Here is a 15,099-nt window from a genome sequence, read left to right as displayed (position 1 = left end):
TTTACAACGTATTTATAAGGTATTTATAAGATATTATAAGATTTTACAAGCTATTTTATAAGGTTTTACAAGTTTTTTATAAGGTTTTACAAGTTATAAATATCTTATAAAACCTTTTAAAATACATTGTAAAACCTTACAAAACACTTGTAAATACTCCGTAAAACCTTTAAAATACTTTGTAAATTTTTCCCGCCAAAAAAATTGCGGAATCACTTTTCCCGCAAAAAAAAATTTTTGGCAGGAAAAATTTACAAGGTTTTTACAAGTGTTTTGGCGGGAAAATTGCGGGATCACTTTTCCCGCCAAAAAATATTTTGTATTTTGTTGACCTAATTTTGTTTCAAATAAGGGTAAAATGGTCATTAAAAATTAAAAGAGGGCAAACTTAAAAATGGACTCTCAAAGGGGGCATTTTTGAAAAGGGGTATTGAGAAAAGGGCATTTTTAACAATTTATCAATTATATATTACTTTAATATTTTATGATTATTTCTATTATGCAGTCTCTTTTATAATTTGCTGAACTTTGATAAAGTAGATCTTCTTAATCGGCGTGTTTTTAGCTAAAACGCCTTATATTTTGAAACAGAGGGAGTAATAAACTAGTATATTTTGTAAAAGAAATCGGTAGAACTCGAAAGTGATTTAGGGGGGTGTATTCGACTTGATACTTTAGGAGATTTGGTGGAATTTGAATATTTTAGATTTTTGAGAAATTTGAGTGAGTTTTTAGGGAATTTGATTATTTATTAGAGTTTTTAAATGTAAAAAAAGAATAATGATTTGTGATTTGGTGAGATTTTATTATCAAACTTTGGGTGATTTTAGAACAAACAAAAGAAAATTTGGCTCTAGCCCCTTTTCTCACAATGACAAAACACAAACACGAAATAGCTCAACGAGCAAAGAAGAGTACATGACTCAATTATACGAATTCAGCATATGTATTCTCCCATCAATGAAAACCTGCAATTAGAGGAGACATAAAAAAGAGGAGACAAAGCTTTTCTCAAGTTTATTGTTTATACGTTTATCTCTTACGAGAACATGTGAAGGGGAAGTGCACATAGGAAAAGAGAGTATCTTCATGGACTTCCTCAATTGTTTGACTCATGAAGCCTCTTGTAGACTTCTTCTCATTCATTGCTTTATATATTCTGCAAAGCAAAAGTGATAAAATAACTACGAACTTATTTCAAGAGATAATATATGAAAAAGTTACAGATGTTCCTATAAGGATAGGTGAGGATTTTGTAAATCCAAAAGAAACAGTATATGAAAGTAACAGAACTCAACACCAAAAAAGAACAAGAAAGCTGGGATTTTAATACACCGAGGTTGTGATTCTCTAAGCAAGTAATTTTTCATGTTCGATGTTGTTATCGTTCTGGAGTAAAAGAGGATTTGATTGATGAGAAGTACGCTTGGGACTGTTGATTTTACATGTCTGTTGCCTTTTTGTGTATGTCTTTGAGGTCTTGAGCCTTATTTTAATGGTGCAGCCCGTGGATCAGCGCTAGCAACTCTCTTCATGAGATCTCCACCATGCAATTTCAATCTAAAATCAACATGCATGTGGCTGCAAAGAGAATCATACTGATCAATTTCCCACCCAAATTTTTAGTAAAGCATGCAAGTTAATGGCATGGACTCGAATTTGTAAAGACATCATAGAACTTAACAGAGGCTCCTCCTCATTGGTATCATAGAACCTAACACCTGCAGGAGATTAGGCAGAATGCCCTTATTTAATAGCACATGAAACACAACGGTAAGAGTTCACAAGAGTCTAATGGGGCTACCTGGCTAAGATTTGCCATGCCATACAAAAAAAAAAAGCATAGGAAATTAACATAAAAGAGAAAGTAAGAGCTCGTTACTCAAAAAGACTAACAAAAACAGAACACTAGCAATCATATAATCCCAAAACTGGTTTTTTTAATAACACACCGAAGAAGCATCAAAACCCAGTTCTGTAAATAAGAACACCAGAGAAGACACAAGAAGAAGCCTTTTCTTTGTTATTTAGAGAATGCAGAGAAGAGAGTGTGATGACAGAACTAGCTAGTTGTGATTTCAACGACATCTGAACTCTCGAAAGATTTCAAGAGAAATCCAAAAATAATCAAAGGATTTTGGCAGATAGCAATTGGAGAGAGTGACAAGGAGCGACGCGACGCGAAATCCTTCAATTATCTATGCGATTGTTCCTGGAACTGCAAGTTCAATGGAAGAAGACAAGAGATGGAAAACTATCACTTCGAGAGGTGTCAATAGAGTGAAAATAAATTTGGTCAATAGCTCTACTTTTTTCTCGATACAATTGTTTTTCTTGGAAGTCTTTCAAAGTTTCACCTATAGAGATGTGATTTTGCAGTCATATTTTTCAACTAAAAAAGTGTATAAAGTCTCCTAAAATCAGTTTTAGTAATCGTTTATGAAAAAATAGTGAAATTTTCAATAACAGTATATTTGATTTGATATTTACAAATTGTTGGTTGAATAACAAGAGATTGTGAATTATTTTGAGTGACTTTATATAAATATCAAGTTCAATAACAGAAGATTTAAGAATTATTTTAAAAATATCCAGTTCAATAACACGTGACTTTAAAAATACCCAAAAATCTTCTAAAATACTAAGTTGAATACACCCCCTAAAGCTTTAAGTTTAAATAAAACGTTTAGGACTGCATAACATGAGCTTCAAATTACAAATCTTGGTAAGTTCGAAGTGTACAATAATCCTTAATTCAAATTTTTTGGAACACTCCAATTCCAAATACCGGAGAATCAATTACGGATTTGCCATTTTTTTAATGGCATTTGTAGATTTTGCCCTTTTTTAATAGTTTGTGGATTTTGCCATTTTTCAGAGTGATTTAACATGCGTTTTATCCGTTATGTTTGGGTTTAGTCGGTTCCATTTGTTCTTAGGGTTTAGTATTTGGTATAAAGTACGTATTTTTGTAAAAAAAAATCGTAAATACTTACATTTTTAAGTGTTAAAAAATGACAAATCAATAATTTTTTTGTAAAAATGGGATTTTCAAAAGATTTTGGTAAAAAAAAAAGCAAAATCAACAATAATCTAAATACCGGATGCATCCTTCGTTTTGGTTTCGTATAAAGTGGCCTTAGTATAAAGGTTACTTATCACTTGGACCATTTAAAAAGACATGAGCAACGGATCGCTCAATCATAATGGCCATTTCCCTCTCAGTAGACTAACACGTAAGAAACCATCAATCAATACGGCAATTAGATCATTCTTAATAGGGGTTTCTAAACATGATTCTTAATAAATAATAAAATATATATATATTATTTAAATATTAGTTAAAAAACAATTGGGTTAAGTTTCTCCAAATTTAAGATACTCATAATAAACAATCATAATATCATATCATCGAAATTCACTTCACTTCATTTATTAAGAAGGAAAAAAAAAATCACTTCATTTTGACACGTAGAGACGAATGGGCTGCGGCCCAACTTCACGGGTATCCAAAAAATTGTTTGGAAGTTTTGTTTTTTATTTGTAGGGATTATTGGAATTTTTCTTAATAGTATATAAATATCAAAATTTTCATTTGTAATAATACATTATTTTACGAATGATAACACCGTCTAAACAAAATATAATTTTTAATCATCTTGATTACAACCTAACTGTTGTAATTAACTTAATTTAATTTTTTGGTAAAACTTTATTTTTAATTTCAGCTCTTCTTTATGATGAGCTTTCAAAAATACTAAGCTTCTATGATTTTTATCAATAATTTTAAATTTAGGAATGTTGTAAATATAATTGGTGCATGTTTGGGTTAAGTTTATAACTTTATACAAACTAAGTTTTATGACTTTAGTGCAGTTATAAAAAATGAAAGTAAAGTAACGAAATATATAATTAAAATGTTAAAAATGGTAACTCTCCTATTTGACTTTGGATTGTGAAGGCGTATCTATCATGCGTAGCAGAACAAGTAACCATAAAAGGGATGTACATTGAAACAAGATGAAGGGAAATGTTAGTAAATTAGGAAATTATAATGGACTTTTTTTGTTTGGGACAACCGGAAATTATAATGAACAAATTAAATGATAAAAAGAGCAAATTATAATGAATTTTGATGAAATAATGACAGGCCAAGAATATGAGCATGTCTACTCTGACCTCTCCTTAATTTGAATTTTGATGAAATAATGACAGGCCAAGAATATGAGCATGTCTACTCTGACCTCTCCTTAATTTGAACCTCTTTCTTTTTTCTCTTTTTTATTTTTACACTAAAGAAGTCATCTATTCGTCCACCCTATCTATCTCCGAACCTCTAATCTAACGATAGATGTGTAATGATGGTGCAACTTCAAGTTGAATTTCTTGAAAGAGACAGCAAGACAACAAATAAAATCAAGCTTTTTTCGCTTTACTTGTGTGTATCAACACCCAAAAATAACGTTGGGTAAAAGGAAATATGCTGATATCAGCATTCAGGTAACTATTGAAACATAATTCCTACAGAAATTTTTGGACGTTAATATTTCATGACTAAATTTTTACAGAAATTTTACAATGTTAGCTTACAATCATGATTACAGCCAATAATTAATGAACACCAAAAAAATAATATTTTGGTGTTGGGAAATTGAACAATTTTTTTATACCATAAAATTAACAGTAGTCTTTTACGAACAGGATTATATTTACAAATTAATGAACACCAATGCATAAACATAAAATCCTGAAAAATATAATTTACCTAGATTATTTTTCTTTCTAAAACAACCACTTTATCCTCGAAGTTTATAAATATTTGTAGTGATATCAAATAAAAATAAATAAAGCAAAAGATGGAATTGAGTTCAGAATTTCCAAAAGAGGAAATTACGTAACAACTGGTAGTTAGAATTTATGATATAAATTTATTCTATTCCCGTTTTTTTCTTTTAATCATTTTACCCTCTCTCTTTGTTTTTTTTTTTTTATAACTCAGAGGAATCTCAGACCTATGGAGGGGCCCAGACTAATCCCCTGGGGGAGGTGCAGCCTACAGATAGACTCTCTCTCCGGGTATGCAAATGGGCCGAAAGCAAGGGCCCATATCCATGTGGCCAAGTGGAGATCTAGCAATTGCGCGCTTGCGGAGAATCGATCTCTGGCCTAGACCAACAGGGCAACTCCTCCACAAGTGGCAACCACTAGACTAAGAACACTTGGTTATATCTCTCTCTTTGTTGATTTAAATTCTCTCTCTTTGCTGAGTTAAATTCTCCTTTTTTGCAGTTGCATTAGCAGCGTCAATTGCAGAGCAGAGTCTTAGGGGATGTTATTGGTTTATTAATTTGTAAATCCATATAGAATTTGGAAATCTCTATTAATTATGAAATCAAGATATATAGATTTTGAAATAACATGTGTTTACTCATGGATTTGAATCCTTCTATTTTTCTCTTTCAATTCCATACAAATCCATTTAAAACATAATTTGGATTCTCAAATCCAAAAACAAATTACTAAACCAATAATATAGGAATTTAACTAGTATTTATAAATCATAGAACCAATAACACATGATTTTAATTAGGATTTTAAAATCAATGATTGAATAACAAATGATTTTTGTTTGAATTTTTAATTCCTTATAAATCCATGAACCAATAACCCCTTTATTCCATGTTTTTATAATTATTGTAGACTTCAAGAACTACAAGATAAACGCTGGTACACGTCGAATAATGAACGTCACAATCAAAACTGACTTACAATATTTTGAAAGCAAATAATTTGCATCAGTTTACATCGGTTGTGCAAAAAAAAGAGATTTTGATTTTTGTGTCACATAAAACACTCTCTAAACTTACTTAAACAGAGTCAATATTAGACATAGAAATAAACGTCTTTTGTTAAAGTAATGTCAAAATACTTAAACGTCACACGTTATTACGACGGTTTCCAAACTGAACAAGAAGGAGACCACAAAATCGGAGGCCAAGGAATACATGTCACCAAGGGATAGTGAATGTCACGGGACACACGTGGCCTCCACAGCTGGAGGTGCATTCGTCGCTAATGTGAGCAACAAATGGTTCGGAGTGGGCGCGGCAAGAGGCGGGGCGCCAAGTGCTCGAATAGCTGTTTATAAAGTTTGCTGGCAAAATCAAAATAGCTGCGCGGCTATGGACATTATAAAAGCCATGGACGATGCGATAGAGGACGGGGTGGACGTGATGTCGCTCTCACTAGGCAGGTCCGTCCCTATACTCCCTGAATCCAACGAGCATAATGCGATCTCTTACGGGGCATTCCATGCCATCTCAAAAGGCATTCCGGTGATCTGTGCCGGCGGAAACGACGGCCCCCAAGCTTACACAGTCAGTAACGTACCTCCGTGGGTAATTACTGTCTCAGCCACAACTCTCGACCGGTCGTTTCCTACCCCACTGGTACTAGGCAACAACATAACTATATTGGTAAAACATAACTCTTTGTCTTTGTGTACGTAGTTGAATCTTCTTTAACAACAACATGAGCATGTGATCTCTTCTAATACAATATTTTACTTTGTAGGCAAGAAACCAGTACAAGGGACATGAATTCCAAGCTGATCTAATTTACGTAGTAAGCTACAACCAGATAACGAGTGCCGCCAAGGGCAAAGCCGTCCTAGCTTTCTTGACTGAGAGTGAATATTTTGTTGGAGAATTTGTCGATCGGGCTTTGATAGCGGGATTGTCAGCTCTAATCATTTCCTCCAAAAGCATTGATGTTATCGGATATGACAAACGTGAACTGGTGTTATTCATGATCGACTATGAAGAGGGAACTACGATGATGAAGTACATAGGTTCCAATAGGTATACGTACTTATTATTTATCTATAATCTCTAGTTTGCATGTGAAGTTAACATTGCTTAATGTTTTTGGAATCACAGCTTGCCAACCATTAAGATAAGCACTGAAATAAGACTCACTGGTCCACTTGTAGCAACTCAAGTCGCTGAGTTCTCAAGTAGAGGACCAAACTCTCTGTCTCCTTACATTCTGAAGGTAACAACTTAATCTGTGTTTCTAAAACATATACACCCAATTCTATATGTATATATTCATCAACTCATATATACCAACGTAATATTTGCAGCCTGATATAGCAGCTCCAGGTGTAGATATCTTGGCTGCTAGCATCCCATTTATAGAAGGCGCCGAGAATGGTTTCATTGCTCTGTCTGGAACGTCGATGTCCGCTCCTGTGGTTACCGGTGTGGTTGCGCTCCTCAAAGCTGTTCATAGTGACTGGTCTCCTGCGGCTATTCATTCTGCTCTCGTTACTACTGGTAATATTAAGGGATTCTTTAAAATTGATTATGTTACATGTAAATACATAGTGATCTAATGAGTTTCTTCTTCTCAATTGATTAAGCTTCCAAAACTGATCCTTACGGAGAACCGATCTTCACGGAAGGAGACAGCCGGAAACTAGCCGATCCGTTTGACTACGGAGGAGGATTGGGGAATCCAACCAAAGCAGCTGATCCTGGTCTCGTGTACGACGCATACGCAGAAGACTACATGGGATATTTATGTGCTGCCGGGTATGAGGAGGCCTCCATCGGGAAAATGGCAAAGAAAAGTATGATGTATCATTGTCCTAGCCCTAGGCCATCGATGCTTGCTCTTAACCTCCCGTCCATCACCATCCCTTTCCTCAATGCAGACGTGACGGTCACTAGAACCGTCACCAACGTTGGACCAGTCGATTCTATATATAGAGTCATCATTCAAGCTCCTTTGGGTGTCGAGATCACCGTCACGCCCACCCTACTGGTTTTCAACTGCTTTGTCAAGAAGCTGAGCTTTGAAGTTACAGTCTCCACTACTCACCAGAGCAATTCCATCTACTACTTTGGGAGTATAACATGGACCGATGGCTATCACGTCGTATCTATTCCGTTATCTGTCAGGAAACAAAGCCCCATGTATTTCCATTGAGTTCTGAAAAAAATATCTTATTAACCTAAGTCGTTATGTGGAAAAGACATCTATCTATTATAAGAAAATAAGGTTTTGAAGTTAACTCTCTATTGGTCCTCCTGAATTTTAACTTTATTTTTTTATTCAGCTAGAGATATCGATGCTTTAGGTGAATTGGAATCCTTGACAACTCTTAAAGCCGATTCTACCACTCTAAGGCATATCCGTCTCAGAGTAATCAACTGAAAGAATTGTCTCTTTATGGCAGAAAAAAGTTTATGGAAAGACAGAAAGTTCTCTTGTTGATCTATCTCTTACATTCTCATTAAACGGTTTAAGCTGCTTGAAGACTTCACGTTTATGTTCTTGCAATCTATTTGATGAATTGATTCCATTGTCTCTAAGGAAATTGATCTAGGAGACAACAACTTCAAAGATTAACGAACGGATTTTGCTTGTCTTCCAAGTCTACAGATCACCATCAGAGTGGATGGTCGCTTAGGGACTAAATCAATCCATGCTAGATCTGTTGACAAAAAAGGTTGAGCTCGTTCTACGTGAGCAACTGTATCATGTTAGAAAGAACTCCAGGTTTATTAGAGTTTTCCGTGTTGCAATAATACCACCTCACAAATTGTTTTAACCTTGTCCAGATGCCGGGGCTGGATAAACTGAAAACGTACGGGTGGGGTCATCCACACGGAAATGTGCAACCGCATCTAAGCTACTGACAGAGAAAGAATCATGCAGCTAGGTTTTTATTTTATATCTCTCTCTATCTCCTAACCTGCTGAATTGGTTCTTGATTCTTGATATCAAATGATTGAACAATCTTAGATTGTTTTACTTATAGTTAGGGTCACTAAGAAAGTGTCGACCTTGGTTGTTATTATAATTAGATAACGGTCTTTGTGGCTAAAGACATGTATGTCTAGTTTATGAGTCTATACTAGTATAATCGCAACACTTTTTGTGACGGGTGGGTAAAAAAACTTTCGGGTATATCGGATATCCGACCCATTTTAAAAATTCCTTCATAAAAAATTTGTTGGGTCGGGTTATATTTAACCCAACTCATACACCGGATATTCCATATTTAATAATTTAGATTTTTAGAAGATTTGATTAAGATTTATAATTATGATTCTCCTATCATCTTTGTTTGATTTGTTTTTAACTGTTTTGAATCATCATATAATATATAAAGTAAAAAAAATCAATTTTTTTTCTGCATATACTGTGATTCGAAATTTTAAAAACGAACATATATTATCCAATTGACAAAAATGTGTGTTCAACGTTCTACATCGATTAAAATATTTAGACAATGATTCAGAATCATATCATAAATAAGAACATTAATAAAATAAATGAGTTTTTTGGCGGGATGGGTTTGGCGGGACGGGTTTTTGAATCAACAATAATAAAAAGATTAAAATATCATTAATCCGCCGCTTCAATACGGATTTAATCCTTTTTTTTTTTAATACAAATCACAGGACGGGTTAAGAAATTACGGAACGGGTTATATTTCGGAAATGATTTATATGGCGGACAAATTTGAATCAATATTTATATACCGCTTTAATACGGGTTAAATCCTCAGTTTATTAATAATTATCTCGTGGACTCGTGGTATACTGTTACTTAATAACAATTGTAAACTATAATATAAATAAATATGTTATAAGGAGATACAATTTACAAAATATTTTTATACTAACTTTAAAATTAAATCATCCCGCAGTGTACCGCGAGTTAAAATCTAGTTATTTATGTAAATAGCCAACTCTTAGATAAAATAGATGAATTTGGTGGCAAAATGGTTGATAACGGGTAAGATGATTTCAAGCGAAATTACTAAACTTATTAATTTAGTTAAATTAAAATTACAAATCACTGAAAAATAAAGATTTCATATTTTAATCTCAAATTCAAACTCAAACAATCTCCAATAAGCTATAAGCTATATTTTTTTAAAAAACTTTCTTTTAGTTTCTTTTTTATTTTCAAGTTTTTCTTATTTTTCTCTTCATTTCTTTAGCGAGGCAAAATTCAATATAACTTAACCAAATTATAAACCAATAATTGCACCATCTAGACCGATTATGACCAAAAAGACCACCTGAACCGGTCCACCGATTTGCGTCACCGAATAGAAAGAAATCGCGGTGCATGGACCCTCATGAGTGCCTAGTCGGGCGTTTAGGCCGATTTTAAGAACCATGGTTAGGAACAAAGAGAGTTACAAACAACATCAAATATTGAATTCCATCCCTACAAAAACAAAGAGTACATATGCAAATAAATTGAGAAGACAAGGAACACAATATTGATGCACTTTAATATTACACTCCATTTAGCCCTTTTCCTGTTTTTGTTACATGTCTGATTTTGAGTTATTTATGAAGATAGCCAACTTTTAGATAATAGTTGAAGTAGATAAATTTGGTGGCAAAGTGGTATAGATAACGGGTAAGATGATTTTCATGCATATAAGCATATTCATTTAATTTAATTATAAGCATATTCATTTACTTTAATTAAAACTAAAATTAAAATTAAGAGTAACTCACAATTAAAGTTACAAATCTAACTATATATACATCTCTTACTAATAAAAGGAACTAATTGAGGCTTCTAAGAGTGTCCACATCAGCAAAACAAAACTCACCTAAGAGGAAGCCACGTCAACAAACATTTGAAGACGAGATAGAAAATGAATTGAGTTTATGGCCCATTTCAAAGCCCATGAACTAAAACGTCGTGTTACCATGTGACATCTTCAATGAACCACTAATCAGTCTATGACACGTTGAAGAGCAACCAAAACTTTTCTTCTCCCTCTCCTTGAGTTAGTCCGTTTTGAGTCACTTGCACTCCCACATTCACAGATAAATCATTCCCACATCCTCTTTCACACGTTTAATCGCATCTTCCATTTTAACTCATATCATTACCGTATTGACTTCTCACTTCTCTGTATTTAACAATCAATCTCCTTTGTAAACTCTAAAACTATGTAACAAATTTACTTGAAATATTTTCTCCCTTTTGATTTTGAAGGCTAACAGTCGGGAATAGTCACGTTAATGGGAGATCTAGATCGATATATCACCACCGTCCACCCGCAAGGCATGAAAAACGACAAGGCTTGCGATCCTCGAAACGCCGCTGCACACAGAACCCTAGCGTTCATCTCCAGTTTATAATTCGTCACGCTTATCGATGACGACTACGGTATGGTTCCACTTTCTCTTCCAACAAAAATTCAGATTATTTATGGTATTAGAACAATATATCTGCAGGAATAAAAGGACTACGCGAAAGAAGATCTTGCAAGGATTTATTAAGGACGTCAACGGCAGCAAAGATGACTACAGTATGGATCCACTTTCTGAATTGTGTAAGGTTTTCGTATTTGCAACCAAAAGTAATTTCCAAAGACCTTCGTTATTCTTGAAATTCTAGAATTTCATTCTTTTAGTGCAAAATATTGTCAATTAGGGAGATTTTCACAAAGATAAGAGTCGCCATGTGTGGAACTTAACTTTTTCAGATTCTTAAGCATGGAAAAATCTGAAGGAGACGAATAATGCTTTGCAAGTCACAAAGATTGTCGAAAATAAAAGTGACACATACGTATTCGAATCTTTAATATGATGAGCTAATATTATATTTTCACCAAGCTGTAAATGTGAATCATTAGGCCCTACCTACATCATCGATTAACTTGCTAATAATACAAATCAATTGTTTATCAATATAATTGTTTCTTTCAGGATTCAAAAGAAAAGAAGTAGAGGTGCTGCTGAAAGATAAGAGACAGCCAAGTAGTAAAACACTGCAAAATTACTACATTTTTATTCATTTAGTTAAGAACAAACTATCAATGATTAGGAACATAGAGTTTAAAGCATTTGAATTATGCATAATCATTGATGCCAAATCTTTATTTGTTTAACATTTTTGTTCTATTTTTGCATTGTGATGTGTAGTATGTGAGCATTTATGAGTTTTTTATGCTGGTGGATAAAGAGAACTAAATCACCTAAGTTAGATGATCTTATGGGAGGGGTTGAGTTTGATGAGTATCTATTGGTAAAGGTGACAAAGGGTCATCAAAGAAACGAAAACATTTTCAGGAGGAGCGAGATGGGTAACAAGATGCAAAATACATTTAACTTGTAGTATATTCACGGTGAATTAAAGCTCAGGTAAAATGGACGAGGCAATAACCTTCTAATTCCTATCAACATAGTACAAAGTACAAACACAAAAAAATAACCCGCGCTAGAACTTAGCATTACGAAATTATTATGATTATTTGACATAGAAAACCATCTCAATAGTGTTTAGCTAAATTATTATTATATGGACTAATATGATAGTAATCTAATCTTAGAAACCATAAAATAATTAATATATAAGATAAAATTAAAATATAGAACTACGGAATAATATGATTAGAGACAAATGGAAAATAAATTACGGGAGATAAATGAAAATACTATATACACTAATTTTTAGTTTCTTCTACTTAATTTTGTAAATGAAAATTAATGTGGAAATGATAAATATGTAAAACTAAACAATTAATAGTATCTTTTTCGCATTTTCACTAAAGAAACTAAATAAAAATTAAAACAACATTAACCAATTTAAAAATATCAAATATCAAATGTACACCGGGCGTAGCCCGGATTTCCTCTAGTATTTTTAAAAAATAAGGAACTTGCAGTGAATAATGTACGTTTCATCTTCTTTTTTTGATCAACTGTACGTTTCATCTTAAAACAACCAATTGGTTGGTAATCTCTATACTATTAAAAGAGAAGTACTAATGAAAATGGATCGGGTGTGGCTGCGGCTGGAGGGGTCATAAGGGACGAGTTGGGAGCCTGGCAAGCGGGATTTGCACTTCATATTGGGATTTGTTCAGCTCCTATGGCAGAGCTCTGGGGGGTCTATTATGGGCTTTATTTGGCATGGGAGAGACGGGCACCTCGTGTGGAGTTGGAGGTGGATTCAGAGATGGTGGTTGGATTTCTTACAACAGGGATTGGTGACTCTCACCCCTTGTCATTCCTGGTACGGTTGTGCCATGGCTTCATATCAAGGGACTGGATAGTCCGGATTTCGCATGTGTATAGGAAACCTAACTGTCTTGCGGACGGGTTAGCCAACTATGCTTTTTCTCTACCTTTAGGTTTTCATTTATTCGATTTAATGCCTAGTTGTGTTTCCTCGATTTTGTTAGACGATGAGCGTGGAACTACGATTCCACGCCAAGTTTGTATTTGATTTTCTTTTTAATTAATAAAAGGGGAGGCATTGCCTCCCTCGTACTCACCAAAAAAAAAAAAAAAAAAAAAGAAAATGGGTCGGGTTAAAATCAGAAAATTGACCCGAAATTCTGAAATCGGATCTTTGAAATTTTTTGAAATATAAATTCGAAATAATAATAAAAAATCGAAATAAAATCAAATATTTATGGAAATCAAATAAAATCTGATTGTACTTATGGTAACTAATAATAAAAGCATATTCCAAACAATATTATACATTAATTACGTATAATAAATTTGTTCGTATATTTTGGGACTAATTCCATAACAATCAACGTTTTTGTCATTAATTTCGCTCATTTTAGCCAATTATCATTAATTGAAAGATATTTTACTTGCTTCTAAAGATTTCTAGAAAATTTATCACAAATAACCCATCTGTTTTATAAATTAAATTGATATTTTTATTTTAGTCGTGTAAATTAAATAGATATTTTTATTTTGGTCGTGTAAATTAAATAGATATGAAATCCATGTAACTAATTTTAGTTTAATTAGATTAAATCGAAATTATGATATTTTCATACCTATAGCTTACCAAAGAAGTTTAATTTTCAATTTATAAAGATTTCTTGAATATGATTTTAGAATTATTCAACAAGATGATAAGTATTTATTAAATTTTGTGAATCATGAAAAATAATAATTAATTTTTAATCATTATACTTCATCTTTCAATCTCTCATCTAACAAATAAGATACATATTCTATTTTTACTATGTCTAAACTTCATTTTATTGTATGACTAAATAATATTCCCATTAGAACTGTCAAAGCGAGTTGATTCGTCCCGTTAAGTCTGTTTTGCGATAGACAAAAAATATTTTGACTTGTAGTTAGTCGGTCTGCACGACCCGCGGGTAGCATATATGAAATACAAACCCGTCCTGCGAATGTATGCGGATTTGCGGGATTATCCATGGATTTTGTTTAAATAATTTTAAAGTAACCAAAATTTAAAATACTACTAAAATAAATAAATAAATCAAAATACTATTAAAAGTTTGTTTAAATTACCACATGTTGAATAAATTATAATTTTATCAATAAATACTAATATGCGGGCTGATCCGCTAACCCGCGGATGAAAACCGATTAAACCTATGACCCACTGCGAATTAATCCATGTGGCCCGCTTATTTGCGGATTTAATATATTTTCCCAAATCTGCCCCATAGTGAGATGATGTGGGCTCGACCCGCGGTTTTTGACCTATTTTGACTGCTCTAATTCCCATAAATCGTCTAATTTTAGAATTTTAAAACACAAAATTCTATTTTGTAAATCATAATTAATACGATGGTTATATTTATAATTTTACATTTTCTCTACAATTCGTTATTATGAATATTTATAAGTATACTACACGATTCGTTCTACTAAAAAACACACACAATATTAAACGTAACGTATGTAAACCAATATTCTCCCGCAGTGGACCGCGGGTCCGATCCTAGTTAATAAATATAATAAATACTTTTTACTTTCACATTATTATTTTTAATTAATAGAGTATAATTTTCTAACCTAAATTTTCTAACAAAAGCGTTGATGAGAACGGCAACTCTTCTGTAACTTAAATAAGAAACCGTATAAATATGATACTATCTAGTCCTAATGACTTCACAACCAAAACTCGAAAAAAAAAAAGACAAATTAAAAGCATTGAAGATTCAGAACAAATGAAGAAAGTTTTATTTCTCATTTTTCTAACTATTTTTTTATCATGTAAGTTTATTCTCGGTTACGTAAGTTAAATTTGTAAGATAATTTAAGA

The 15,099-nt window shown here is 33.0% G+C and overlaps 1 protein-coding gene and 2 long non-coding RNA genes across 3 annotated transcripts; 2 read left to right on the top strand and 1 right to left on the bottom strand.

Moving 5' to 3' along the window:
* Nucleotides 1-893: 893 nt before the first annotated feature.
* On the bottom strand, nt 894-2,576 carry LOC110227183. The gene is made up of 2 exons (XR_002330959.1): nt 1,044-2,576; nt 894-968 (listed from the first exon to the last, which is right to left on the bottom strand). It is a non-coding gene; the product is annotated as an uncharacterized LOC110227183 (long non-coding RNA).
* A 1,444-nt stretch (nt 2,577-4,020) lies between these two features.
* Nucleotides 4,021-8,140, top strand: LOC9307577 (subtilisin-like protease SBT3.11). The gene is made up of 6 exons (XM_002873493.2): nt 4,021-4,032; nt 5,973-6,476; nt 6,574-6,860; nt 6,939-7,053; nt 7,145-7,337; nt 7,424-8,140. Exons 1-6 carry the CDS (start codon nt 4,021-4,023, stop codon nt 7,990-7,992), a joined length of 1,680 nt encoding a protein of 559 aa, XP_002873539.2. The 3' UTR covers nt 7,993-8,140.
* Nucleotides 8,141-10,923: 2,783 nt separating this feature from the next.
* LOC110227813 lies at nt 10,924-11,532 on the top strand. Its single transcript, XR_002331498.1, has 2 exons — nt 10,924-11,214; nt 11,283-11,532. It is a non-coding gene; the product is annotated as an uncharacterized LOC110227813 (long non-coding RNA).
* The last annotated feature ends 3,567 nt before the right edge of the window (nt 11,533-15,099 follow it).

This window comes from Arabidopsis lyrata (assembly GCF_000004255.2).
Source record: "Arabidopsis lyrata subsp. lyrata unplaced genomic scaffold ARALYscaffold_6, whole genome shotgun sequence".
In the NCBI taxonomy this organism is placed as follows: Eukaryota; Viridiplantae; Streptophyta; class Magnoliopsida; order Brassicales; family Brassicaceae; genus Arabidopsis; species Arabidopsis lyrata.
The sequence above is the reverse complement of the archived record's forward strand: the minus strand, read 5'-3'. Positions and strand labels throughout refer to the sequence as shown.

Excerpts from the sequence above, each read along its gene's own strand:
- LOC9307577 (XM_002873493.2), top strand. Across the intron at positions 6,477-6,573 it reads GCAACAACATAACTATATTG|GCAAGAAACCAGTACAAGGG; the intron begins GTAAAACATAAC and ends TTTACTTTGTAG. Across the intron at positions 7,054-7,144 it reads TGTCTCCTTACATTCTGAAG|CCTGATATAGCAGCTCCAGG; the intron begins GTAACAACTTAA and ends TAATATTTGCAG.